Below are 25,303 nucleotides of genomic sequence, written 5' to 3' on the forward strand. Positions count from 1 at the left end.
GGTTCGATTCTGGCCGCAACCTTCCTGTGACGATTGCACTGGTTCTCCCCGTGCCGTGGGTTTTCTCCGGGTACTGCAGGTTCCTCCCACATTCCAAAAACATGCATGGCAGGCTAATGGACCACTCGAAATTTTCCCGAGTAACCGGTTCAGGGTGTCCCCCGCCTACTGCCTGACGAAAGCTGGGATAGGCTCCAGCATGTCCAATGACCCTTGAGGGGAAGCAGATCAGAAAATGGATGTCTGTCTGGTATTCCCAACGGGATTAAATGTATTGTACCAATTGTATCGGTCATTGCTTTTGGCAAAAGATTTCGGTTATTGTAGACAGTCCTGTTGTGCACAAGTAGATGCACAGTGATGATTCAGGTGCGCAACTATATAAACCTTTAAATTCAGATTTTATTAACTTGCATAAAATAGAAGAATAAGCAACATAGAATTAGCCATGCAGTTAATATTTGCAATGACTTCTTATCCATAACAAGCATTTAATTGCAAACCTTTTCTCCAGTTACAAGTGTGTGGTTAGTGAACAATTGTCATCTTGAACGCGCCACTACAGCTTCATTAGTTTGACTGGTAGCAGCTGTCACCTCACCGCTGAGACAATAAGTGGCACGCGGCTCCACATAATGGTTAGAGTGGTTGATCCACTTTGAGCTTAGCCATGGGTGTGCTGGAGGTACTTTGGTGTGTATTTGTTGGCCGTATCTTGCTGGTTCCTTTGACAGAAGCTGCCTTTATCCCAAGCATTCTTCCTTTTCCGTATGAAATGGCCAGTGATTTCAACGCCATCCTCAACCCCTGGAGCGCACGACTCCCTGAATTTGGCATGTTGGCTGATATCTCTTCTGTCATGAAGGCCGTTCAGGTTTACTGTGATGAGCGTGACCTAATTCTACTCGTCAACAAGAGACTGGCTGATGTCACCCTCCACCGAGATGAAATTCAGTTGGGTGATGGCTGTTACAGTAACGGTGAGCTACCAAGCCAGCTGATGTTCGCGTACGGCTACGATCAATGTGGAACAAGTCATGACGTGAGTTGACCGAAGTCTGATTGATTGAATTATAATTTGAATGAGCTGTTGAGTGAAATATTGTGTCACAGGTGGAGAACGGCTTGGATGTGTTCTCCAACTTTCTTCATTTCAGTCCCAGGAAAGTCTTGAACACGAGGCTCACACCCTCTACTGTGCACTTTTCCTGTCTTCCAGATAGGTAGAGTATCCATGTAAGACTTGAGTGGACATTTGGTGTGCGTGAGAGAGAATTTGTAATTTTACCAAGTGACTTACTACATGAGCACAGCCAATTCGTAGATGGCGGTTTCTATGTTAAAGTTCAATTTCTTACCAAATGGTGCTCAGATCATGCTAAAATCCGCTTCCAGCCTTTCAGATGCATCGTAATTGTATAAATCGGGTCGTGAACCTTCTGGCTGCGCCCCAGAGTCTTTAAGGTTAATTGACTTCAATGTGTGATTGTGACAGACTTGTTTGTTGTGTATGTGCCGTGTGATTGCCTGGCGACCAGACTGAAGTGTAACCTTCAATGTGACCACAGTCTTTTTGGATGAGCTCCAGCTTGCTGCTGTGGATTGGGAATTTCTCCATTGCGAGACTAATAAAGGATTTCTTATTTTGTCTGCGCCCCTTATGCGAGAGAAAGCTTTCGAGAATGGATGCTTGAATAGATGTTTTAATTGGATGAGATACTGTCAAGTTGGGTTAGGCACATTAGTACAATAGGTCAGAGAAAATGCTTTTTTGGGAGGCGGGGGGTGATTAATGCAGCTTGTGGTTGGGCTTTTTCAATCTCTCCTGCTCAATTATGTGGATCTGGTCTTTTTTTTTTTTTTCTTTCTTTGGATTCTCATCAAATGTAACCATGCTTTTGGAGAAGTGGAAAGCCAGCAGCTGTATACAAAAATAGTAATAATAATAATCTTCTTGCAGGCAATAAATGATAAATGTCTTCCAGGTTAAAAGAACCAATGTTGCCCTACCACCCACTTGCTGAAAAAAGCCGACGGTTCAGCATACAAGCAATGGATCGTGAGTGCAGTACAGATGGAAATAATAATTGCAATCGGTACTGTATTGAATGCTTCAGCACGTGTTTGTCCTGCAGCGTCATGGACAAGTGCAGCGGAGTCTAACGTCTATATGCGAGGCCAAATCATCAATGTTCAGGTGTCTGCTAAAATCGGTCCCCAACAGCAGCTTTTCATCCAGTCGTGCTTCATCTCTGCATCTCCTGCGTTTCACACCAAACCCCGGCATGCAATCATAATGAATAAAGGGTGAGCGGCCATTTAATTGTTTCTTTGCAACTTGCACATTATCATCGGGAATATTTTGAATTGATGCTAATACTCCTTGTAGCTGCACAGCCCCGTTTGGTTCTCCTTACACAGTCAAGTTCCTCAACTCGGACAATTCAGAAGTGAAGTTTGCTCTAAATTCCACCTATTTGATTTCAGAGGTGAGTTGTATTAAAATACCGCACAGTTTCTGTTCTTTACCTAATGGCCATGTGTGTTCATTTTTTTTTTCACCCCCTTGAAGCTGTACATCCACTGTAGTGTGCTCATCGCAGACATTGGGATAACAAGTGGCTCTAAATCCTGCAACTATGATGTGGTCCACTCAAGGTATTTGAATTGTATCTCATTACAATGGCCCCTGTTTTAAATGATGCATGCATTCATTCGTTGCTTAAAATAGATGTATGTATGTATATATATATAAAAAATCAAAAAGCAGTTGTCTCCAACTGCACTGCACTAATGTTAAAAGAAGTGAAATTACTAATGTGAGACGGTTACAAAGTTCCAGTGCAATGTGAAAATGGCAATTCTGGGTCAGGCCTCCACACAAATGATTATTTGAAATAAATGCCTGTATTTGAGTAAATAAACTCCCCTACTACAAGTTTGGGATCGGTGATACTTGCGCAATCCCCCCCCCCCATGTTTTTTAATTTTTATTTTCAGATGGGAGGAGCTAAGTGGCAATGTGAAGGTGTGTCATTGCTGTAACGCAAAGTGTAAAGGCCTGTCTGTCAAGCATCTTTCTGAAGGTCTGTTTCTTGAGTAAAAGAAAAGCACCAAATAATCATACTAAATTAAACTTTTTTTTTTTTTCTACAGATGCTAAGGCACTTGTTAGCACTGGTCCATTGATCATGGTGCAAAGACCAGCACCCACTATCCCAAAACCAGCCTTTAACGACATGCAGTCAGATGCCGCCGCACCAGAGGACGAGAGTGCGATTGACACTTCACTCTCAAGTGAATTCCAGTGGCCCACTCCACTAAGCGCTGTGGTGGTTGTGAAGCAAGACCCGGTCTCCAGCCTGACACTTGTGCTACCAGCGCAGAATGAACAAAGCGACACTGTAAATGACGAAGCATTAAATGAGCTCCAGATTCCCATCCTGAAACTAAAGACGAACCTAAATGATACCAAAGGTCAAAGTGCAGACTTGGCCCCGGACAGGCCTCTGCACATCGAAGTGCGAGATGAACTGCGGGGTGACGACAAAGCAGTGGAAAGCCAAGACCGGACAAACTCTGCCCAGCCGATACGCCACTCAAAAATTCAGCTGTCCAAAAGTGCTGATGGCTCCCAAACTCTGAGTTATGAGGAAGCGGTGGTAGCACAAGACGGAGGTGCTTTTAGATCACTTGGAATAGATGAACCTGGGTGTAAACGCAGGCGAGCACGCAGGGCACTACGTTCTATTTTTCTGGATTTGTTGAGGTAACTGAGCTTGTAGCAAAGGCCAGACCTGCTTACCCCATTTTCAACACTCTCATATGTAACCACCCACTACAATACTGGATATATGTGCCGAATCGAATGATCTTTGTACTGTATGTTGTAGCTTGTTAATTGTGGTTTAATTTTTGTTTTCCTTCATTTCCAGGCAAATGGATAAAAAGGAGTAACTACAACTCTCCAGCCGTATTAAAATATATATTTGACATTCATTCCTTGTAGCCTTTGTTCATTTGTCGACATAATCTAATTTGTGGTCGAAGTAACCGCATAAGTATTGCTGTTACGTTTTTCACTAATGTGATCCTATTACTTTTTCAAGGATGTGGTGTCTCTACTGGATTTATTTTAATCTACTTGATAAACTGTAATATACAATAACATGAATTTGGTGGCAAGGCTCATCCCACAGCAGCGTTTAAATACTTGGGTTTCTGTACACTGTAATTTGTGGCAAGTGTTCCTTTTTAATATGGTGTGCCAGGTAACCTGCAAGGACCACACTTTGAGAGTCCCTTGAATCATATAAAACGGCTCATGCAGTTTGATTTTAGTATAAGTTCAGTTTAAAGCATTTAAAATGCTCATGCGAACATTTTTAAATATTTGGAAGGACATTATGTACCACTTGTGTGGGAATTGGGAGTTGGTTTTTTTTTTTTACTTCAAATCAATTATTTAGACTTAAGTACTTGGCTTCTGTCAACCACTTGTGGTTTAAAGTCCAGTAAATATGCAGGACAATCAATGTTCTACTTTTACTGTCCTGTAACCCCCTCAAAATTAATTAGAACTATTTAAGATCGGTTTTGTTTTTTTGTTGAGAAATATATTCAGTATCGGTTTTTTTTATTTTATTTTTTTTACATACAGTACAGCACTGTACACTGTCTTCTGTCTGGCAGTGTGCCTCTCGCGCCTTCAGATGTCGCTATTGGGAACTAGGCCATGTGCTTAGCATAAATAACCAGTGTGGTGTCAGCCTGTCGGGGACTGTGTTGGACGTCAACTTCGCTGCCTTGTTGGGTGTGAAAAAATACATGTATAGCCATCCGCGGAGAATCTTATTTGCTGCTTGGAAAAAAAAAATATTCGTGTTTACAGTAAAAGACATCTCATGGGATTAAAATTGAAGAATGTTTTTTCCCCCCCTCAAAGATAACAATTTCTGACTTTGCTAACTTCTGTACATAATCACCCACAACGAAGCCTGTTTGCACTGTACTATATATGTATTATTGTTGCTATTTGCTGACCTAACTATGCAGGTTTCCCAACGATGACTGAGAAAGCAGTGGGGAACAGATGTTAGAAGGGAAGGATTACAAAACTCAGGTCACATGTACATTTAAGGCTTTGATTAATATTGCAACAGATTGCATATTTATTTAGTAACGACCAAAAAGATCAATGAGGAGTCGCGTCCCACACGTCTATGGTTGGGACGCACTTTCTGCAGACTACGCATGCGCAGAGGCGTGTTTTCCCCCCACCTACCCCAAGTTTGACCCTGCAGCCATTTCCTCCACACGCTGCGCACCGTGTATAAAGTACCCATGCTACCCCCATGCAGTCTCTTTCCACGGCCACAAAACCACCGTGAGTGTCTAACTCACTGTTCTTGAAAAACTTTGAAAAAAAATACATAAAAAAATATAAAAATTATAAAAACTTCATAAAAAGAAACGAAGTGTTTATATTAAGAAAATAGTTAAATAGTTTTAAAAAATTTGCAAAATTAAAAAAGACCTCCGGTCGTAAAAATAAATACATTTTTTTCGTCGATCTTTGAAGTTTTTTTTATTTTTTTAAAATTTTGTTTGGAAGCGGTTCCTTGCCAGCTGGGTGAACGCGCACATTTTGGATCAGTCGCTCCTCATAGCAACGTTTTGAAAGGAAGTTCACTGAATTAGACGCTCGGGATATGAACACTGCGACGGGGAGTTATCCGATGGCTTCTCTTTACGTTGGCGACTTGCACCCCGACATCACGGAGGCGATGTTGTACGAGAAATTCAGCCCAGCCGGACCGGTGCTGTCCATTCGGGTCTGCCGAGACATGATCACCCGGCGGTCCTTGGGGTACGCTTATGTCAACTTCTCCCAGCCTGCGGACGGTAAGAAAGCCGCTATTTGCTCTTTGCATCACTCGCGTAATGACACTAACGCGTGGCTTCAATGTCAACCCGTTAAGATAAAATTCCCATTCATAGGACATTAGCCAGAAAAGCAATTATATTCAAATTGTAAAGCTCGTTAAGAACTGACCAGTTCGTACAGACCCACAAGCGTCTCCTCATTTTTATACATAGGGTCAGTTGTGACCCAAAGGCGACCTCCTTTGATGCTTCAAACACTTAAACTGGGCCACCACATTGTTTGTGTGATATGCTAGTGTGCTCTGTTCATAGATGGAGACTTTCATTCACAGCGATTTCGTAAAGATTTATGACTCCATGTGGTCAAGTTGACCAAGACTCGCAGAGTCATCCTTGTTCCTCATATGCGTCTTTTATTATATTGACAGTCATGATTTAAGGATTGAGCAGTCATGTCAGGTGGTTGGTTACATTGTGTGTGGGTGGGTAGTAAAGTGGGGGCAGCAGTTAAGAGTCTTTGTATCAGGCTTCATTGGAACACCTGTTCCAACATATCTGGGCTCCAGTCGGTAACCGAAAGGCGGTGGAGTGATCACAACTGGCTCACTTCCAGACGTTTTGGTGTCTGAAACTGTAAGATGAGCCTCTGATGAGACGACACCATTTGTTGTCAGGCGTGTACTGTGTACTGGGGTGGGGGTGGTAGCTGTTGGGCAATTCCACGTAGTCCCGGCACGTGTCTTGAGTGACATGTTTGCTGCTTTTATGGACAACCGGCATTTGACTTGTTGACAAAGACTGCGTCGAGTGGTTTTAGTGGAAGGTGAAAGAAACCACATTGTCGAGACTGGATTCTTGAGATCAAGGCTCACGAGACCTGGTGTTCCAAACATTACAATTGAATACAAGGCGTGCCAAAAAAGACATACTTCAAATCCTGACTACAAGTTGTCCCCTTCAAAGATTACTCCTCGCCTTTTCTTCCACCCCTTCATTCAATCCGAGAGGTATTCTTTCAAGATCCTCTGCAACGTCATCATCACAGCCATTTTGATGTCCTCCACATCTTCAAAACGCGTCTCCTTGACAACCCCTTTTGAGCTTTAAACCACATTGTGTGAGTGTGAAGGTTGCTCGGCAAAGCGATGTTCTCCCCTTGCGAGCAGGCATGTTGTCCTTCCACAACCGTCACCTTTTCTCGCGCACTGAATGAAGCAATTGCCATAAGCGCTCTTGGTAGAACTGCTGGTTGATCAACTGGTCCACATCGAAGGGGAAGACACGTACTTTGGGTTTGAAATATATTTTTCCCCATAACCAGTCCTGAATCTTTTCTACCACACTTTGTATGTCTCTCCCCATCAATGGAGTATGTGCTGGCACACCATGCCAGCACATACCTTTGAGGACCCCTCTCTCTAAATATAGAACATCTCTCCGAGCTGCAAAAACCCGCCGGCGCTTTAATGAGTTCTTCGAAATGACGAGACAAAATGAGAGAGAACTTAATCTTTTAGTTTGATTCTGTTTCCCCATTTATTCGGGGGGGGGGGGGGGTGGTACAGCAAGTAGTGTGCTTGTACTAAAGGATATTTTCCTATTGAAAGCCAAGATTGAAGTGCCCAGGCCGGGCACGTTTGACGGCTATCACACACTTCTGAACATACGGTTTGTGAAGTACAATTGCGAGCCAAACTGCTGATGCCAGCAGACGCAAGGCAGCTCTGTTTTGTTTACCAGACCTTTTTTTTTTTTTTTTTTGCAGAGCAGCCTGGCCTCTGTGTGTGTTAATGTGGAGTGACGGAACAAAAGCATGTTAGGCATATATAACCACATGGACTTTGGAGCCCTGTCCTATGTTAAGAGTCAGATTATGAGTCAAATCTCAGTGTACTCCAGACAGTAGAAAGTGATTTCGGCTTGCGTAACAAAAGGTGGTGTTTAATGCAAACAGATGTCATCTTCACACCGTGGCTTGCGGCTGCTGGTGTTATCAGAGGCCCAGTGTACTGTGCCACTGTGAGGCCAACTGCACGTGTTGAGCCAGAGAAGAGGCCCATGTGTTCCCAGCTTGACCATACAGCAGTATGTCCCTGCTGCTCATAGATTATGTGTCAAAATGCGTGTCCAATGCACAATTGTAACAGCATTCTGCATCCCGGTAACTGTACGGCAATGGTCGAATGATATTATAGACGCTATTTCATAACAGGCAATGTGGACGGCTTGATCATAAAAATAAATAAATAAAATAGTCAGTTGGTTTAAGGGATGGTGTTGACTACGTTTCCTTGATCAACAATGGACAAATTCAACAATCAGTTGATCGACGAGTCTTTATTTTATTTTATTTTTTAAATATGGATGTTCCTATTGATTGTTGTGATGCAGAATTTCCTTTTCGACATTCTAATCTTGACAATGATCCAGATGCGCAGCCCATCACTCTGGCATCTTTCCTTGCCTGCCTGTATGTGTGCAATCTGGTTTTCTGTATGGTGTGCCACAACATAATGCAGTGAATTAAATGTTCAGATGAAATTACTGTTCAAGACGAACATATTATGTGTTTTAGATTTCTTGTGTTCTGACAAATTCTTTGGGTACGGAAAACTTTACTTTTTACTCTGAATAATATTTTTCAGAGCACAAGTAAACCAATCACTTAAATAATATGTATTTGCTTAACAATGAATGCGTTTTTCCCAACATAATGGTTCAGAAACGCAAGGAACTATCACACAGCTTACCTTTTTTTTTGTCTTTTTATTCAGCTAAATAGTCATCTAAATGTGTTCACATTAATACACGAATTACATAACAGATGCATGGACTATTATGCATATATGATTTAAGTTATATATTTAGACTTTTTGCATTTTTACTTCAATGACATCAATCTAGAACGGTTTGAATATTTATTTTCTAGATGAACCTAACTACAGGTACAGTACTGTAAAAGAAAAGATGAGTCTGTATCAATGGTGACCTCTACTGTTTACAGTGAAGTCATACACTAAATTTTTGTCTCAAGTGCTTTTGATTCTGATACACAAAACTTTGTGCACATAGTGCCACCCCAAAAAGTATTTGGCTCTGCAAATACCACACTCATGAGCAACAATAAAATACAGTTGCATAATAGGCCCAAGTGTTCATAAAAAATGAGGCCGTTTTTTATTCCTAAATAGAATATTTAACCATTTCATGCAACCCGTAACCTGATAAACAGGATAAGATGTCCCACTCTAGTAACCGCCGTCCCCGAAGGGGTTAATATGATTGCAAAATCCAGCACCATCAAAATGTACTTGAATAAAGAGTTAAATAAAATTCCTGCACATTAAAGTAAAATTGTAGATCAATAAACACAACATTCTTAAAGATTGAAAGTGAATATATTGAACCTAAAATGTACATATAACTGAACTGCACTTTGGCAGTACTGTATTACCAGCAGGAGTGACAGGCTGCATACCATTACTGGTGCCATACTTTGAGAATCGCTGTTGTACATCAGTCTCTGTGTCAGAGGCACAGTGGAAGTCAAGACGCTCTCTGCCTTTTGGCGTCACCAAATCTCAGAAAGCCTTTGTGATACTCAAACGCTTTGTGGGAGCGATTCTTTTTGAGGGTGGTACATCTATCAATGAAGAAAAAGGACAGATTTTGTTGTGAAATTAATACAGCATGAAGGCTAGCATCCCAGAAGGTATGTCTGTAAATTATACCAGTAAGCCAAACACTAAAATACTAACAGTAGCACAAACCAGTGTTTCTATGTAAACAAGCACCCATATCCCGTGCGTGTGTGTGTGTGTGTGTGTGTGTGTGTGTGTGTGTGTGTGTGTGTGTGTGTGTGTGTGTGTGTGTGTGTGTGTGTGTGTGTGTGTGTGTGTGTGTGTGTGCGCGCCTCCCCCACAAACCAGCCGAGCGAGCCTTGGACACCATGAACTTTGATGTGGTGAAAGGAAAGCCAATCAGAATCATGTGGTCCCAAAGAGATCCCTCCCTCAGGAAGTCTGGAGTGGGCAACGTCTTTATCAAGAACCTTGACAAGTCCATCGATAACAAAGCGCTGTATGACACCTTTTCTGCCTTTGGAAACATCCTGTCCTGCAAGGTAGATTTTCTATGTGTAAAAATACAGTACATTTAGAGAGATGCAACTGCAGGTATATGTACAGAAGGTATGCCATAACAGCAGGTTTGATATTGTTAATGTTTGTTGTAGTATACTAGAATGATGTGACTACCCGCTAAATAAAGCAACAGAACCCCCAGAAATAGCTCTTAGTATGATGCAGTGCCACAACTCCATCCATCCATCCAATTTCCGATCCACTTTACCCTCACAAGGGTCGCAGACGGTGCTGGAGCCCATCCCAGCTATCTTTGGGCAGTAGGCGGGGGACACCCTGAACTGCTTGCCAGCCATTCGCAAGGGCGCACACAGACGAACAACCATCCACGCTCACACTCACACCTCGGGACTATTTAGAGTGTTCCATTAATCTGCTATGCATATTTTTGGAATGTGGGAGGGAACCTGAGTGCCCAGAGAAAAGCAACGCAGGCCCGGGGGAGAAGAGCTGGAATGGAACTCTGCACTTCCGCACCGTGAGGCCGCACGTGCTAACCACTCGAACACCGGGCCGCCCAGTGTCACAACTACGATTAGAAAACATATTTTGACATTACATGTATGCATTTCCAGGTTAATGGCGCACTCTAAATTGTCCCTAGGTGTGAGTGCGATCACGGATGGTTGTTCGTCTGTCTCTGTGTGCCCTGCGAATGGCTGGTAACCAGTTCAGGGCGTACCCTGCCTATTGCCCAAGACAGCTTGGATAAGCTCCAGCACGCCCCGCGACTCTTGTGAGGATAAGTGGATCAGAAAATGGATGGATGGATGCATTTCTGCAGAAGTATACAAGTAAAGTTTTCATAAGGATGGATCAATGAAGTACTTTGTTTTGTAAATGTCAACACAAAAGTGCTAACAAAGTGGAGAAGGACCTAAGTGTTTCTCACTTTGTCGAGCAGGACACCATGTATATTTCCTGACTGTCTTCTAGGTGGTGTGTGATGAAAATGGCTCCAAGGGCTACGCCTTCGTCCACTTTGAGACGCAGGACGCTGCTGACCGCGCCATTGAGAAAATGAACGGCATGCTTTTGAATGACCGCAAGGTGTGAGTGTCTCATCCTTTTATCACTTATCAATTTGTGCGTCATAAAAGGTTCATGTAACGTCAATGAATCTCGTGCGTCAGCCCGAATTGTTCCGTGTGCAATTTGCAAGCCTTAACTGTTCTGTTGTGCACCCGTGTGTGGCAAATGGACTGGTTTTTTTTCCCCCCAGTTGGTGATGAAGTGATATGACTAATAAACTCATCTCTTTGCTTTCGCCAGCGTGAAGGATAACCTGCAAATTGATCAATAACCGACTAAAATGCTGATCTTTTCTACCAGAAACAGTTTCTTGCAGCCTTCTTAGTGCACTCGCTGGTTACCCGTCTGAGTGTGTTTGTGTGTATGACCACGCTTGTGTGTTTTAGTGATGGATCGAATGCAGGAATGCAATACTGGATGGCAGAATGGGAGAGGTCAACATAGCAAGGTATATATGAGAACATTCGGTCCTCCCCAGCTTTCCTTTGTACTGTGAGACCCTGTTCCTCCAACCCTCTCCATCCACTTCTTCCTCATCATCATCATCATCCTCCTCCTCATATTGGACCAAGGTGGTACTGAACTGGTAGTCACTGTCAAGCATGTCAACATATCTGCCTGCCTCCCGTGGTATTAACAAGCCTGCAGTGTATTTTGTCATGTTTGCCCCAGCAGCGAGGATGTGATATAGCTGTGTTTTGTGAATGGTGACTATTCTGTGGTTGGTATGGTCACTTCCTGATCTTCAGCTGATTTCGATGTGTATAAAAAATAAAATAAAATAAAAGGATGGCTATAAATCGTTTGAGATTTCCCAGATCACTCAGGGCTGTTTTAAAAGAGTGTGTATCCGTTGCTCTTTCTCCTCCTTCAGGTTTGTCGGTCGCTTCAAATCTCGCAAGGAGCGTGAGGCCGAGCTTGGGGCCAAAGCCAAGGAGTTCACAAATGTCTACATCAAGAACTTTGGTGACGATATGGATGATGAGCATCTGAAGGAGCTTTTTGACAAATATGGTAAGATGTGTAGATTTGATTTCTTATCATTTGGCCCTGCCCTCTTCAGACCTCCATTCATCCGTAAAAGTTCAATGGAATGCAAAGCTCCTTATGAATGAACATGGTTTTCTTTGGGCCTGTTGATCAGGCCCTTTTTACTGTGGGGGAAAAAAAATTAAACCTTTCATCTCGGTAAAGTGGTGATTATCAATCCCATTATTGGTGGAAAATGTAACATAACAATTTTCAGGACCTATTTTGTACGTAAGCAATAGTAATAAATGACGCCCCTGGTCCTTGCTCACAATCTTTTTTTTTTTTTTTTTTTTAATTGATTTCAAACGTGTTTGATGGAGATGACCTGACGATTCTCAGTTTGTTACACACCAAACTCATCCAACTTTTATGGACGTGTCTCCAAGCACTGGGCCATAGTCATAATGGAAACCGGACCTTCAGCAAATGGCTCACACAAAGTTGGAAACACAACTGTCCAAATATGTCGTACTATACTGACGCATACACATTCTGCCAGTGTCTATGGATCTAGCCGTAGAATATAAAATACCTGTATCTGAATATTTTGTTTTACAATAATACTGACCTATATTTATAATTTCATAAGTACCTGTGGCTAGAAAGCAAAGCACTGAATCTCTGTTGCTGTTAGCAACGAGCGATTGCTCATTGCCAACAACAGCCTCTCAAAATAGCCACACGCTTTTTTATTGGGCTCTTTAATGCTTGCGGAGTCTCAAAAATGCAACACAGGGTCTCCGTTTTTCCATTGTGTCGGTCGGTATAAGGTATTTTAATTGCTTTGTGTGCTGCAAAGATTTGCCGACAGTAATATTTTTGCCATGGTCTCCTTCAATTGCTTTCGGCCATATCGCTTGGTGTGCAGTGAGCATAAGTAACTCGCAATTTCGCCGGTTATCCGCTGATAAGAATGATGAACGAGTGAAGCAATTTCTGGTTAAATGCAAGGCGGTGGGGGCGTTTTAGCCACGGCCCCCAAAAAATAAGCAAAAGTGAAATGGTGAAAAACTATTTATTGAGGCAGCTGCACAATTAAGTACAACATAGGTCTCAGGACATCGGTTATCTTCAAACATGAAAAATGTATTTCAAAAAAAAAATCTTTGAATGAACTTTACACTAATTGTGCATTAATTCTGCAGGCAAAACACTCAGTGTGAAAGTGATGACAGACCCTACTGGCAAATCCAGAGGCTTTGGATTTGTTAGTTATGAGAAGCATGAGGATGCTAACAAGGTATTTTGGCCTCATGGAAATGTGTGAAATGTGTATATTCATCATGACCCGTGATGGTGATAATTTAATCCTTAGGCTGTAGAGGACATGAATGGCACGGATCTCAACGGCAAGACCGTGTTTGTGGGACGAGCTCAGAAGAAAATGGAACGGCAGGCAGAACTAAAGCGCAAGTTTGAGATGCTGAAACAGGAGAGAATCAGCCGCTATCAGGTTGGCAGGACACCGTGACACACTCAGCATGAGTAAGTTAAAGATTCTTAGAAACTGCTCTGCTGATGACTGCTATTCTTGGGAATTAGGGAGTTAATCTTTACATCAAGAATCTAGATGACACCATCGATGATGAAAAACTTCGTAAGGAGTTTTCCCCTTTCGGGTCCATTACAAGTGCCAAGGTGAGATATTCCAAAGAGATGAGATGTGATTGCTCTGTAATTGGAGTAAAGGTTAACCACACTATCTTGTCAGGTGATGCTGGAGGAGGGCCGCTCCAAGGGCTTTGGCTTTGTTTGCTTCTCTTCCCCCGAGGAGGCCACCAAAGCAGTAACTGAGATGAACGGACGCATCGTCGGCTCCAAACCGCTCTATGTGGCTCTTGCTCAGCGCAAAGAAGAGCGTAAAGCCCATCTCACCAACCAGTACATGCAACGCATCACGGGCATGAGGGCAATGCCGGCCAACGCCATCATTAATCAGTTTCAACCCACCAGTGGCTACTTCATGCCAACCGTGCCACAGGTACGAGCATCGAAACGGAAACTTGGTCGGGGTTCAGGAGGCCGTGTTTTTGTCCACCAACGCAGCACATGATTCAAGTTTCATCTCTAGCTTCTTAAGTACCCAGTTCACCGGTCAACATGTTATTTAGAACACGTGTGTTATAGCGGTACATTACCTTTCACCCTGTGACAAAAATACCATCTCCTACTTAACTCATTCAATCCCAGCCATTATCACTGGAGCAACCCCCTCAATCCCAGCGTTTTACTGGATTTTGACTGATCTTGCAAGGCCCACAGAATATTTGGTTCTAATGCTATATAAACATGGAGCCGACCAAAAGTTTGGACTCTCTTCTTTCAGCAGAAAAAAAAAATGTTTATTTTCCCATTTTTCAGCAATCGACATTACAAAATGGCTAGGTTTCATGAAAATGGTGATTCCTGGGCAAAAAACGGAGAATAATTGCTTTTTGGAAAAGCATGCATTTCAAGCACATCAGGCACCACTGCCACCTACTGGTCGCTGTTTTTACATGATTTACAATGCAAACGGCTTATTCTCATTCACAGATTGGATCAGACCCTCCTCCTCTCTATGACGCAATAAAAAGTCTTAGACTACAAGTACGTCTTTGGTAGGCGGGGCCTAATTTTAAAATGAAGTACGTCTTGTGGAATGAAAGCGTTAAAATGAATTGCAACGCATTTACAACCAACAGTGTTGCAATTCATTTCAGGAAAGAAGATTGGCTTTTCTCACCAGGCTTCTTTTAAGCATCAAGTTGACACAATTAGTAACTGACTTACAGTATAAGAAAATGACAACGGCACAGGGTGCCAATGGTGTGCTCGTCAGGAATATGAATGGACAACATGCTATGCTACAAAACTGTTGGAGGTTTAACATGTGATGTTGAATAAATGCAGATAGTCTTGAAAACCAAGCTATAGTTTCAGATTTTATAGGAGTCTGCATTTTTTCATTTTCTTCTACTGATCAGGCCCAGAATAGAACGACTTACTACGCACCCAATCAGATGGCCCAAATGCGACCAAATCCTCGCTGGCAACAAGGTGGTAGGGGTCAAGGTGGGCATGTAGCATCACAGAGCACTTTAAGCGGGCTTCAATCAACATTTGTAGATATGAGTATGGGGGTGTCATTGTCATTGTTGGTATTTGTGCTCCTAGGTGGTTTCCAGGGGATGCCCAGCTCACTGCGGCAACCAGGTCCACGTGCTAACCTGAGACACATGTCTCCAAACAGCAACACCCAAGGCCCAAGAGGTAAGTAGCCAAGTAGAAGCAAATAACAGGTTAGCTCAATCACCTGTCTAACTATGTGTGCCAAAGAAGCCGAATCTAACATTAGCTGCACCAAAAAAGTATAACCCATCCTGCGTAGCATTGCTTTTAAAATTTGGGGACGGCACGCCTACAAAACTGTTCTTGGAGAGGCAAGCGCCAATTATCACAGTGCGTGAATGAGGCAGAAAAGAGTTTTGTCAGAGAATACAGCATGACTCCTTCTTGTGACTGGCTTCAAGTTAGGCCTCGTATTCTTCAGACGCTTTAAAATTGTATTGCAAAATAGATGCAAAATTCTGTTGGCATTTCAAAAAATGTTAACACTATTTAAAATGTCTCGCCGCTGCCTCTCATTTTGCCTGCATTACGCTAGTACCGCAACACGTCTCATCTCAAGTTCTGTAAATCACATTGATCTGGTGGGTCACCCTCCACTCCTGTTTGAAGAGTAAAGTTTGTGATTGTTTTTGCATGTGCAAGCCTTTGGTCAATCAGTTCGTCAGATACAGATGAGAATGGATGGCTGGATATTCATATTGTACTTTTTTCTTTTTCTTTTTGGGCAGGTTCCGGCCAGAACATTGGTCCTCGTCCCTCAATGGTAGTGCCAGGTCCCCGGACCATGCCGCCGTACAAATACGCTACGGGTGTGCGCAACCCAAATCCCCAGGTGGTGCAACCTATTGCCTTACAGCAGGTACGATCAGAGCAGAAATCATCGTCTCATTAAAACTAGACTGTGGATGTGTGTCAGGTGTCGTCTGCAATTATGTTGTCTTTGTAATTTGTCCCCTCCAGACTCAGCCAGCTGTGCATGTTCAGGGTCAGGAACCGCTGACGGCTTCCATGCTGGCTTCTGCACCTCCGCAGGAGCAAAAGCAAATGCTCGGTAACAATCTGTAGCCTCGAAGCATCAACGTTTCCACATTCATTATGTTGATGATTCTCCTCCGTGCGGTTTCATTGTTCTGAATAGGGGAACGTCTATTCCCACTGATTCAGGCCATGCACGCCAACCTTGCGGGAAAGATCACAGGCATGCTGCTTGAGATCGACAACTCGGAACTGCTACATATGCTGGAATCTCATGAGTCATTGCGTTCAAAGGTGCGCCACTTCCAGTATTACTTTCATGTTTTTGTTGTTGTTATTTTTTTTCATCCGAAAGGTTGCGCTCAATGATTGCTGTTGTTTTTCCTGAGACAGGTGGAAGAAGCTGTTGCGGTGCTGCAGGCCCACCAAGCAAAGAAAGATGCCACTCAGAAAGTAGGCGGCATGACTAACACCGGTGCTGCTACCACATCCTGAATGGTTAATTCAATCGGTATGTACAACACTTTGTGATAATATTCACACTGACTGTTTATACTGTACATTCCAAAGTATTGACAAATTTGATCACTGTGTCTTGCAGGGCAGTTTGAGCTGTGGAGAGCCATGCTATAATGAAACCAGACAAGTTGAGAACAGTTCTGAAGAAAAAAAAAAAGGGAAAAAGCTAAATCTAAATTGAAAATATACTTAGTATTTAAAGAGAAACTGACAGGTAATTATTTTCTAAATCTAATAAACTGCACACCAAACAGTATGCAGTCATGAAGAGCTCAAGAAACAACTTCCAAAAAGGAAAATGACCCTTGAACTTTTTCTTCAATTGAAAGTGTTTGATTTGAAATGGTGGGTTTCTACATCCCATTTTATTATGATGGGTTTGTGGTATTCTCAATAAAAGGATGATGTATCATTTTAACAATGCTGGTTTATTTGATGTTGTGGAGTGTTTCTTCTTCAAATGTGCTGTAAAGGGACTTCATGCAACAAGAATACACTGGACTCACACTATTTGCAGGGGTAATGGACTGGACTGGCATGCAAATCGGCAAAATCTGTTTGACTGCCATTGAAATGCTTGGAAACCCCCCCCCAAAGTTAAAGATAACAAATTCTTTGATTAAAAACGCTGATAAATATGCAATATTCCTTTCCCATATGAAACATGGAAAATTGGTGGCTTTTTTTTTTATATTGAAAAAAAGATGGAAAAATAAATCTGTGAATATGCGAATAAGCGGGCGCCACTACCCTGATGCCTTTCTCATCTTGGCTGGGGATTTCAATTATGCAAAACCCAAGAGTGTGCTTCCACAACTCCATTGTGACGTCAACTTTCCCACAAGAGCTACCGGTACCAATATTATGGACAACGTATACACTACAAATAGAGGAGTCCTCCCCCTCTCCCACCTCAGTGCCTTGGACCACACCACTGTTATGCTAATGTCAGCACGCAGGCCGCTGGTTAAAGTCATCAAACCAGCTAGAAAGCAGGTACGGGTGTGGCCTGAGTGGGTCCACAGAGACACTCGAAGACTGCTTCTCCACCACAGACTGGAGTGTGTTCAAACAGGCAGCTACCCCCAACAACAGCATCACTGACCTCCACGAGTATACGAAGAGCGTCAAGTCCTACGCGAGGGAGTGCATGGACGATGCCACAGTCACCAGAAACATCACCATCCGGGCCAATCAGAAGCCATGGCTGACAGATGAGGTCCGCAGGCTCCTGAGGGCCTGGAACACTGCCTTCAGAGCTGGGGACGTGGTGGGGTCTCAGGACTGCCACGGCCAACCTGTCAACTTGACTTGACTTACTCATAATAACATGATTAAAGTTAATTTATGCAAACTTGTTTCAGAAGTGTGTATCAAACTGCCTTTTTGTGCTGATCAGTAGCCAAGAAGTAGCTCTCTCTCCCGAAGGCTGGTGACTGCCCAGCCCTCTATAGAATATTAATTCATCCATCCATCAATTTATTCATCATTTCATTCATCCCTCATCTGCATAACATATCTAGTGAACTGAAACATATCCCAGCTGCCTTTTGTTAGCAGGAGGCAGGGCACACCCAGGAATTGTCACCATAAATTTGCAGGGCTCTCAGAATAAAAACACGCTATGCATTGTACTTTTGGCAGTGAAAGACGACGTCAATCAGATAGTTCGTTTTAGTTAATAAATGTTTGTTGAGAGATACGGATTAATTTGAGCAACCTAGAATGACAGTACAGTATTGTCGACAAAAGATAGATAGCTTGATACGGCCGGCATGTGGCGCACTTGTAGTACAGTGACGTTCCGCAACGTTGTTGGATGACGCAGGAATCTACGCAGAAGCGGAGGCGTGTTTTAGTTTTATTCCACCAATCAGAGCGGGGGTTAAAGTTGAACCCTCCCTTCCAATATGGCGGCAAGCAAGCGAGTTTTATATGTTGGTGAGTTCTTGATTCATGTCGGCGACATAGTTTAATAATCAAATTTATTCAGACGACCTCAATACTGAAAAAAAAAACACTAAACAATAAGCAAATATGGTGTGTGCAAATTGTGGAAACAGGTTACGCGGTACGATAACAAAAACTATTTGAGCTACCGGGATCAACACGTACAGTGTTCGGAGCTTTTCATTTGAAATGGGCATTCCTTAGTTCATTGGCAAATTATTAATTTGAAATTAAGGGAGTGTGAATTTATTTGTGTACACATTTTGCTGCGTCTTTGTTTTAGGTGGGCTAGCGGAGGAAGTGGACGAGAAAGTGTTGCATGCTGCTTTTATCCCCTTTGGAGACATCACAGATATCCAAATACCATTAGACTATGAGACAGGTACAGTTAATAATCATTCCGCCCTGATTATCCTGACATTATATGGTTCCACTCAATAATTTATTGTCAACATGTTTATGAATCCTTTGCTCAATTTTCAGAAAAGCACAGGGGATTTGCATTTGTTGAGTTTGAGCTGGCAGAGGTATGTCTGAGGTTACACTTGTCTACAAACTGTGCTGTCTCAATACAGTTATGTCTTAAAAACGTGAATGTGCATTTTGATGTGTGACCTGAAGCATTTTACTCTCCACAAAGACATTATAACTTCATCTAGTTCGCTCATAATTTAACAGTTGATGTATGTTTTGTAGTTCTTAGTGAACATTCATAATAAGTATCGTGTATGTCCCACTTGATCGTGCAGGATGCTGCTGCAGCTATTGATAACATGGTGAGTGCATTGCATCGTTGCAGACATTTACACTCAGCATTGTGTGGAAAAAATAGGTTACCATGTTACAATATTCTGTTGTTTTCATACTTGTTTTAGAATGAATCTGAGCTTTTCGGTCGAACTGTCCGTGTCAATATCGCCAAGCCAATGAGAATCAAAGAAGGATCCTCTCGACCAGGTGGCTACATAGTAATTGACTGGTTTATTTTCTTGAAATGAGGCTCAGGTCGCTTGATTCTGATCTTCTCTCTTCTCTTTCTTTAGTGTGGTCGGATGACGACTGGCTGAAGAAGTTCTCAGGCAAGACTATAGAAGATGCTGAGGTGGAAGTGGCAGGAGAAGGAGTCAAAAGTGCTGCCCCAGAGGTTGAGTGTACACTCTACTGTGTGGAATTGTGCAACATCAGATTGGAAGCCTGTTATCATTTGTCTCTGCAGGCCGAACCCCCTGCTAAAAAGGGCAGAATTAATCCACAGGTCTACATGGACATCAAGATTGGCAACAAACCTGCAGGGAGACTTCGCTTCCTCCTTCGGGCCGACATTGTTCCCATGACAGCGGGTCTGTATGTTGCAATGCACTGGGCTTTCAGCACAGTAGATAATATCCATTCCGGGAGACAATTCGTTTCTTCTCGAAGAAAAAGTAAAATAAAATAAACTCTTTCCATCAGAAATTATGGAAAATGAACGGATCCATTCCAGCATCTATCTGATGCCATCTTAAAACTGGTCTCTACTCTGTAAGCAATGTTAAGCCTTTAGATCACGGCTCTGGTACTGGTCTTCATGATATTTGGCACTGGGCTGCACAGAGAGACTGAATAAAAATGTTTTATTAATTACCAACGGCTGAAAAAAAGTTTTATTTTGAAAATCATTTGCACCCGCCTGTGCCCATGTATATGTCAAGCCGTACGTTCTAATATTTTCAGACTGATCAGCACATCCCTGCACATTTCCACCTCATTTCTTATGAGGACCTATCGCAATTTCCATACATTATGTCAACATAATGGACCGATTGTACACGACTGCACAATTCACAGGTTGGCTGCATCAGTCCTGCAAAAAAGTCATTTTTTTCTTTCTTTCTCTGCTCGGTCTATCTAAAGCAGTGGTCCTTAACTTTTATTTTGCGCTACAGACCGGTTTCAGGTTAATCAATACGCTATAATATTGTGTCACATCTTGCAAGACTGTGGTTCAACTAAGTTTTGTGTGACTGTAGAGGTGTTTTTTTTTCTGAAAATGAGTGATCAAATTAGAAACTGTCCAACCTTAGGTTCATTACCTTCGAGATTCCATTCTCACCTTGGACATCATGTTCCGTGAGCACATTGATGAGTTGAAATGCTGTGTCATGGATGCAAATTGACATAGACTTGATTTATTTTACAGAAAATTTCCGCTGCTTATGCACACATGAAAAAGGATTTGGTTACAAAGGAAGCAGCTTTCATCGCATCATTCCCCAGTTCATGTGCCAAGGAGGTGACTTCACCAACCACAACGGCACAGGTGGCAAGTCCATATATGGCCGGAAGTTCGATGATGAAAACTTTGTCCTCAAACACACCGCTCCAGGTGAGGGGCTCGCCTTAGAATGTGTTGTCTCATTATTAATATACACTTGAAGCTTCATGGTTTCTGTTCACTGGCACATTCCCCGGAAGAGTGACTTCACTTTGTCTCTGGTAAACACAGGGCAGCTCTCTATGGCCAACTCTGGTACCAACACCAACGGCTCCCAGTTCTTCATCACCACTGACAAAACAGACTGGCTGGATGGCAAACATGTGGTGTTCGGAGAGCTGGTGGAGGGGATGGATGTGCTTCGTGCAATGGAGGTGAGGGCCAGATGACAACAGCTTGCATTTATTTCACTCTTTGATGCTGGATGGTCTATGAGACAAATAAGGACGGCAAAGGACATACTGGTACACATCCTCTTCCTGGGGGCTGACCGGGATGCTTGGATGGGATGGCGGTGGGATAAAAAGCTTTCAGTAAATATTCATCTGAATCATATTTAGATGAAACACTCAAATTTGAGATGATGGGCATATGCGAAACACTAATACTGTTGACACTGGTGTTTTTTGTGCTGCCTTGTTGTAAAACAGCAATCACAATTTCACATGCATTCTTGGTTGACAAAAACCATTTTTGTTGTGCAGGCTCAGGGAACAAAAGACGGCAAGGCAAAGCAGAAAGTCATCATCTCTGACTGTGGAGAATGTGTGTAAAAGAAACCGAACTTCATGCGCCTGTTTGACTTTGTGTGATAGGTGCCGTCCTTTACACCTTGAGTCCAAATCTTTTGCAATGTAAATATTTCAAACTGTTTTGTTTTTTTAAAATAAAGACACTGCAACAGTCAGACTCGGTGGTCCATCTTGGTGAAGGTATTCAGTGAGGAGAAATCTCTCTCCCTCTCCTCGCTGCTATTTTTTCTTCTTACTGTATTTTCTTAACTCCACCTAAGTCGAGAAAGGAGAGAGAAGAGAAGATTGTTCAAGGGCTAGAAAAAAATAAATACTGTGAACCAACTTTCCCCACTAGGTAGTGCAAACGCATTGCAATTGTGGTTTACCCTAAAAGCATCTGCTAGCCAATTGGAATGCATGAAAAAAATATCAATTTTGAGGTAAAATTACTGCAACTATTATTCCTGCTTTTTATTTGTTGTTTTGAAGAGGGTACCTCTTTTTTATTTCGTAAATTGCTCTGACAGCCGACTTTTATTCCATAACAAAGTGTGTAAAAGTACTCGTAATGCTATGGATAAATACATAAATAAAATGTTGAGAGCGATTTTTGTCGGAAATCCCCTGAAACCTCTTGTTGCCCGGTCAACACCCCAACCACCATTATGCGCACTGCTGCAGAGTGCAGACATAGGTGGAGTTAAGAAAAGAAGAAAAAAGAGCGAAAAGCAGACACATATCGTCGCTTCGACCAACAGTGGCGGAATGGCTTTGCCACACCTGAGCAGGCAAGTTACATTTTGCAAGGACATGGCAGAGGAACAGCTCCACCCTCCACTCGTCGGTCCTGTTGACAACTGCTCAGATTGCCCCGTCGGCAAGTTTCATCCAAGTTCTGCTCCTCCGTCTTGCACTGTAAGTACCCTACTCAAATTTAAAATTAAAACCAGGCCGATTTAGGTTTGTCGTCCTTTCTGTCCTTTCTGTTAAACGCCTTGAGCGAGTGCGGACGTTCGAAAGCGGGGAATTTGCCTAAGATTTGGCTTGCCTTCCAACGTACTTAACTGGTTCCGTGAACGCAACGTGACTGATTTGCTATAGAAGTAGACGAAAGGGTTTCCACTCGAGAAATATTCAACTACCGTTTACAGTCAGCTCCCGGTAATCCTGTTATTTTTGCCCATTTTAAACTTAGTTAAAATAATAACTAACTTAAAATAGTTGTGACATGAGATCACAACTTGGCGGATCTTTTTCAGCCGTGACATCCTGAAGTTGAAATGTACAACCATAATATTAACATACATGAATCTTGAACACAACGTTTGAAAATGTTGCTTTCCTTGTCGTGCCCCACTAACATGTGACCTGTGACCTGTTTTGTTCCCTTATCCTATGATTTTCCACTTTCATCAACAGGAAGAAAGAAGCAACGAAAGTGATTCACCATGAACTGGGGCTTCCTCCAGGGCCTCCTGAGCGGGGTGAACAAGTACTCCACTGCTTTCGGGCGAGTGTGGCTCTCCATCGTGTTTGTCTTCAGGGTGCTGGTGTTCGTGGTAGCGGCCGAAAAGGTTTGGGGTGACGAACAGAAGGATTTCAAATGCAACACCGCTCAGCCGGGTTGCCACAACGTCTGCTATGACCACTTCTTCCCCGTGTCCCACGTGAGGCTGTGGGCCCTGCAGCTCATCTTCGTCACCTGCCCCTCGTTCCTGGTGGTGATGCATGTGGCCTACCGGGAGGACCGCGAACGCAAGAACCGCCTCAAGTACGGCGAGAACTGCCACCGCCTCTACCAAAACACGGGCAAGAAGCGCGGCGGTCTGTGGTGGACCTATGTCCTGACTCTGGTCTTTAAAGTCGGCGTGGACGCCACCTTTGTCTACCTCCTTTACCACATCTACGAGGGCTACGACTTCCCTTCGCTCATCAAGTGCGAACAGAAGCCGTGCCCCAACAAGGTGGACTGCTTCATCGCCCGGCCCACTGAGAAACGAATCTTCACAATCTTCATGGTGGTCACCAGCCTGGCCTGCATCTTCCTCTCTATTTTGGAGATTGTCTACTTGGTGGGCAAACGCTGCCGCGAGATCTTCAGCGGTGTCTATCATCACTCTCACCGCATGGTGCCCACCAGTCACAGCAACTTGATGGAATCAAACGCTCTCAAGATGCCCAAAAAGAACACGCCGGTCCCACCTGCTCCGGCGTACAGCGTGGCCGTATCTTGAAATTTTGTTTTATGTTATTTTTTTCTTTCAGGTAAAGACTTGACAAGGCAGGCACTTTTTTTTTTTAATGATGTGAGAAAATGATCTTTACTGACTTCTTATTGTCTGGAATTTTGAGGTTCTTGCCCCGCAACGGCCCGTCAAAGTCGTGCTTTTAGTGACATTTTGAGAGAAAAAGCGAGAAAGTCACTTTTATGTGAAGCGGGCTTTTGGACCATACATGAGTCATTCTGTGATTTGGAGAGTGTGGTCTCACACAGATATACACACACGGTTTCTGTGTAAGATTTTCCTCTGAGCAGTGCCAAACCTCCAAATGTTTTCATTCAAATTATACAGTCTTTTCAAATCGCACATACACTGCATCGACAAAACTCTTGAGACTCTGCTCTTCATCCAGTTAATTACAGACTGGGCCAGACTCTTTAGTACCCTCCGAAACTGCATTTTTCCAAATGAATTAAGAATTTATGTTCTTCAAACACTGTGGGAGCAAATAAAAAACACCTGATTTTAGGAGAACTTGAAAGCCCTGAACTGGGGATGAGCATTTGATGACATTTTCTGGATGTGCTCGGGGGGGGTGGGGGGGGGATGAACAATCAGCTAACACGCAGGTGAATGGGCAGAACGGTGGATGAGGAGTTGTGACGTTTTGGGTTTGAATCTCGTTTCCCTTGTTTTTGTGCGGGTCTTCTCCGTCTTCCTCCCAAATTCCCAAAACACGTTTGATTCTAAAGGTCATGTGTGGACTGTCCTCCCGACCTCCTTGGCTCCTCAAACAGGAGGTGAGCCCAAAGGAGGGACCCGTGTTTCTTCTTCAGGTTGTTGCTCTTTAAATATATAATGTTGAATTCTCTTTGGTTTTATTCAATGCATTTTGTGCTGTGTGTGTAGCCTACATCTATCCCAGTCTGCTGGGGTAGACTCCACATCTTTGAATGTTCTGAACTCCTGTTTCCGTGCCAGTGTTGTTGTACTCAACTTCGCAAAGCTGAGCTAGTGTACGAGCGTAACGAGTTGAGACCAAATCAAATGCTGTTTGCAACCAAGGAGGGCACTCCGTTTTGCTTCAGTTGCGATAATCGATCGCTCAAAATCGCTTCCACGCCGCTTTCCTAACGATCATTGAATCGACTGTTAAGTAAAACCATGACAGTCACTGCCATCACATAGAGACGATGAGCCAAGCGTAATTCCCAAACGAGTGGAATCTGGAACATCTTCAATCCACTTTTTACTTGCGGTGTGGTCGCGTCCCAATACTTTTGTCCACAATGCGTGTGTTTATATCCGCGCGTGTCCATTTGCTTCCATTGTCTTATACTGTGCATGTAATTTATCACCACTGTAATATGAAAGATTCAAGTTGCTTGTTTTTACACTGTTAAGATGTTCAGGATGTACATTTGCATTAAATAGACTTGTTTTCCA

At 43.0% G+C, this 25,303-nt stretch overlaps 4 protein-coding genes across 5 annotated transcripts; all 4 read left to right on the forward strand.

The window, feature by feature from the left end:
* The first annotated feature begins 670 nt into the window (after window positions 1–670).
* On the forward strand, window positions 671–3,957 carry zpcx (zona pellucida protein C). Its single transcript, XM_086127167.1, has 9 exons — window positions 671–1,042; window positions 1,114–1,223; window positions 1,986–2,059; window positions 2,136–2,307; window positions 2,390–2,489; window positions 2,573–2,658; window positions 3,001–3,086; window positions 3,157–3,769; window positions 3,936–3,957. The coding sequence occupies exons 1-9, from the start codon at window positions 671–673 to the stop codon at window positions 3,955–3,957; spliced, it is 1,635 nt and encodes a 544-aa protein (XP_085983293.1).
* A 1,394-nt stretch (window positions 3,958–5,351) lies between these two features.
* Window positions 5,352–17,206, forward strand: pabpc4 (poly(A) binding protein, cytoplasmic 4 (inducible form)). Of its 2 annotated transcripts, XM_086127166.1 has the most exons (15): window positions 5,353–5,904; window positions 9,816–10,009; window positions 10,965–11,080; window positions 11,935–12,074; window positions 13,238–13,332; window positions 13,408–13,545; window positions 13,635–13,730; window positions 13,804–14,073; window positions 15,059–15,146; window positions 15,249–15,344; window positions 15,932–16,062; window positions 16,164–16,254; window positions 16,342–16,472; window positions 16,572–16,689; window positions 16,780–17,206. In XM_086127166.1, exons 1-14 carry the CDS (start codon window positions 5,712–5,714, stop codon window positions 16,671–16,673), a joined length of 1,881 nt encoding a protein of 626 aa, XP_085983292.1. In that variant the 5' UTR covers window positions 5,353–5,711; the 3' UTR covers window positions 16,674–16,689; window positions 16,780–17,206. The 2 variants fall into 2 exon arrangements, 1 of the variants encoding a protein (XP_085983292.1); XR_015102661.1 differs by lacking the exon at window positions 16,780–17,206 and having other exon boundaries at window positions 5,352–5,904; window positions 16,368–16,472.
* A 1,389-nt stretch (window positions 17,207–18,595) lies between these two features.
* Window positions 18,596–21,808, forward strand: ppie (peptidylprolyl isomerase E (cyclophilin E)). The gene is made up of 10 exons (XM_086127169.1): window positions 18,596–18,638; window positions 18,931–19,029; window positions 19,131–19,174; window positions 19,397–19,423; window positions 19,523–19,604; window positions 19,691–19,791; window positions 19,864–19,987; window positions 20,827–21,012; window positions 21,133–21,275; window positions 21,606–21,808. Exons 1-10 carry the CDS (start codon window positions 18,608–18,610, stop codon window positions 21,672–21,674), a joined length of 906 nt encoding a protein of 301 aa, XP_085983295.1. The 5' UTR covers window positions 18,596–18,607; the 3' UTR covers window positions 21,675–21,808.
* Window positions 21,809–22,349: 541 nt separating this feature from the next.
* On the forward strand, window positions 22,350–25,303 carry gjb10 (gap junction protein beta 10). The gene is made up of 2 exons (XM_086127956.1): window positions 22,350–22,550; window positions 23,055–25,303. The coding sequence occupies exon 2, from the start codon at window positions 23,084–23,086 to the stop codon at window positions 23,867–23,869; it is 786 nt and encodes a 261-aa protein (XP_085984082.1). The 5' UTR covers window positions 22,350–22,550; window positions 23,055–23,083; the 3' UTR covers window positions 23,870–25,303.

This window comes from Hippocampus guttulatus, chromosome 13 (assembly GCF_054856545.1).
Source record: "Hippocampus guttulatus isolate MCC_2025c chromosome 13, RoL_Hgut_1.0, whole genome shotgun sequence".
In the NCBI taxonomy this organism is placed as follows: domain Eukaryota; kingdom Metazoa; phylum Chordata; class Actinopteri; order Syngnathiformes; family Syngnathidae; genus Hippocampus; species Hippocampus guttulatus.

What these genes read in the sequence shown, in the direction of transcription:
- zpcx (XM_086127167.1), top strand. Translation starts at nt 671, where the DNA reads ATGGGTGTGCTGGAGGTACTTTGGTGTGTATTTGTTGGCCGTATCTTG. An exon ending in AATGTGGAACAAGTCATGAC is followed by an intron (nt 1,043 to 1,113) that starts GTGAGTTGACCG and finishes ATTGTGTCACAG; the next exon opens with GTGGAGAACGGCTTGGATGT. An exon ending in TATGATGTGGTCCACTCAAG is followed by an intron (nt 2,659 to 3,000) that starts GTATTTGAATTG and finishes TTTTATTTTCAG; the next exon opens with ATGGGAGGAGCTAAGTGGCA.
- pabpc4 (XM_086127166.1), top strand. Translation starts at nt 5,712, where the DNA reads ATGAACACTGCGACGGGGAGTTATCCGATGGCTTCTCTTTACGTTGGC. An exon ending in GAAACATCCTGTCCTGCAAG is followed by an intron (nt 10,010 to 10,964) that starts GTAGATTTTCTA and finishes ACTGTCTTCTAG; the next exon opens with GTGGTGTGTGATGAAAATGG. An exon ending in ATGAGTCATTGCGTTCAAAG is followed by an intron (nt 16,473 to 16,571) that starts GTGCGCCACTTC and finishes TTCCTGAGACAG; the next exon opens with GTGGAAGAAGCTGTTGCGGT.
- ppie (XM_086127169.1), top strand. Translation starts at nt 18,608, where the DNA reads ATGGCGGCAAGCAAGCGAGTTTTATATGTTG. An exon ending in TTGAGTTTGAGCTGGCAGAG is followed by an intron (nt 19,175 to 19,396) that starts GTATGTCTGAGG and finishes TTGATCGTGCAG; the next exon opens with GATGCTGCTGCAGCTATTGA. An exon ending in TCAAAAGTGCTGCCCCAGAG is followed by an intron (nt 19,792 to 19,863) that starts GTTGAGTGTACA and finishes TTGTCTCTGCAG; the next exon opens with GCCGAACCCCCTGCTAAAAA.
- gjb10 (XM_086127956.1), top strand. Translation starts at nt 23,084, where the DNA reads ATGAACTGGGGCTTCCTCCAGGGCCTCCTGAGCGGGGTGAACAAGTAC.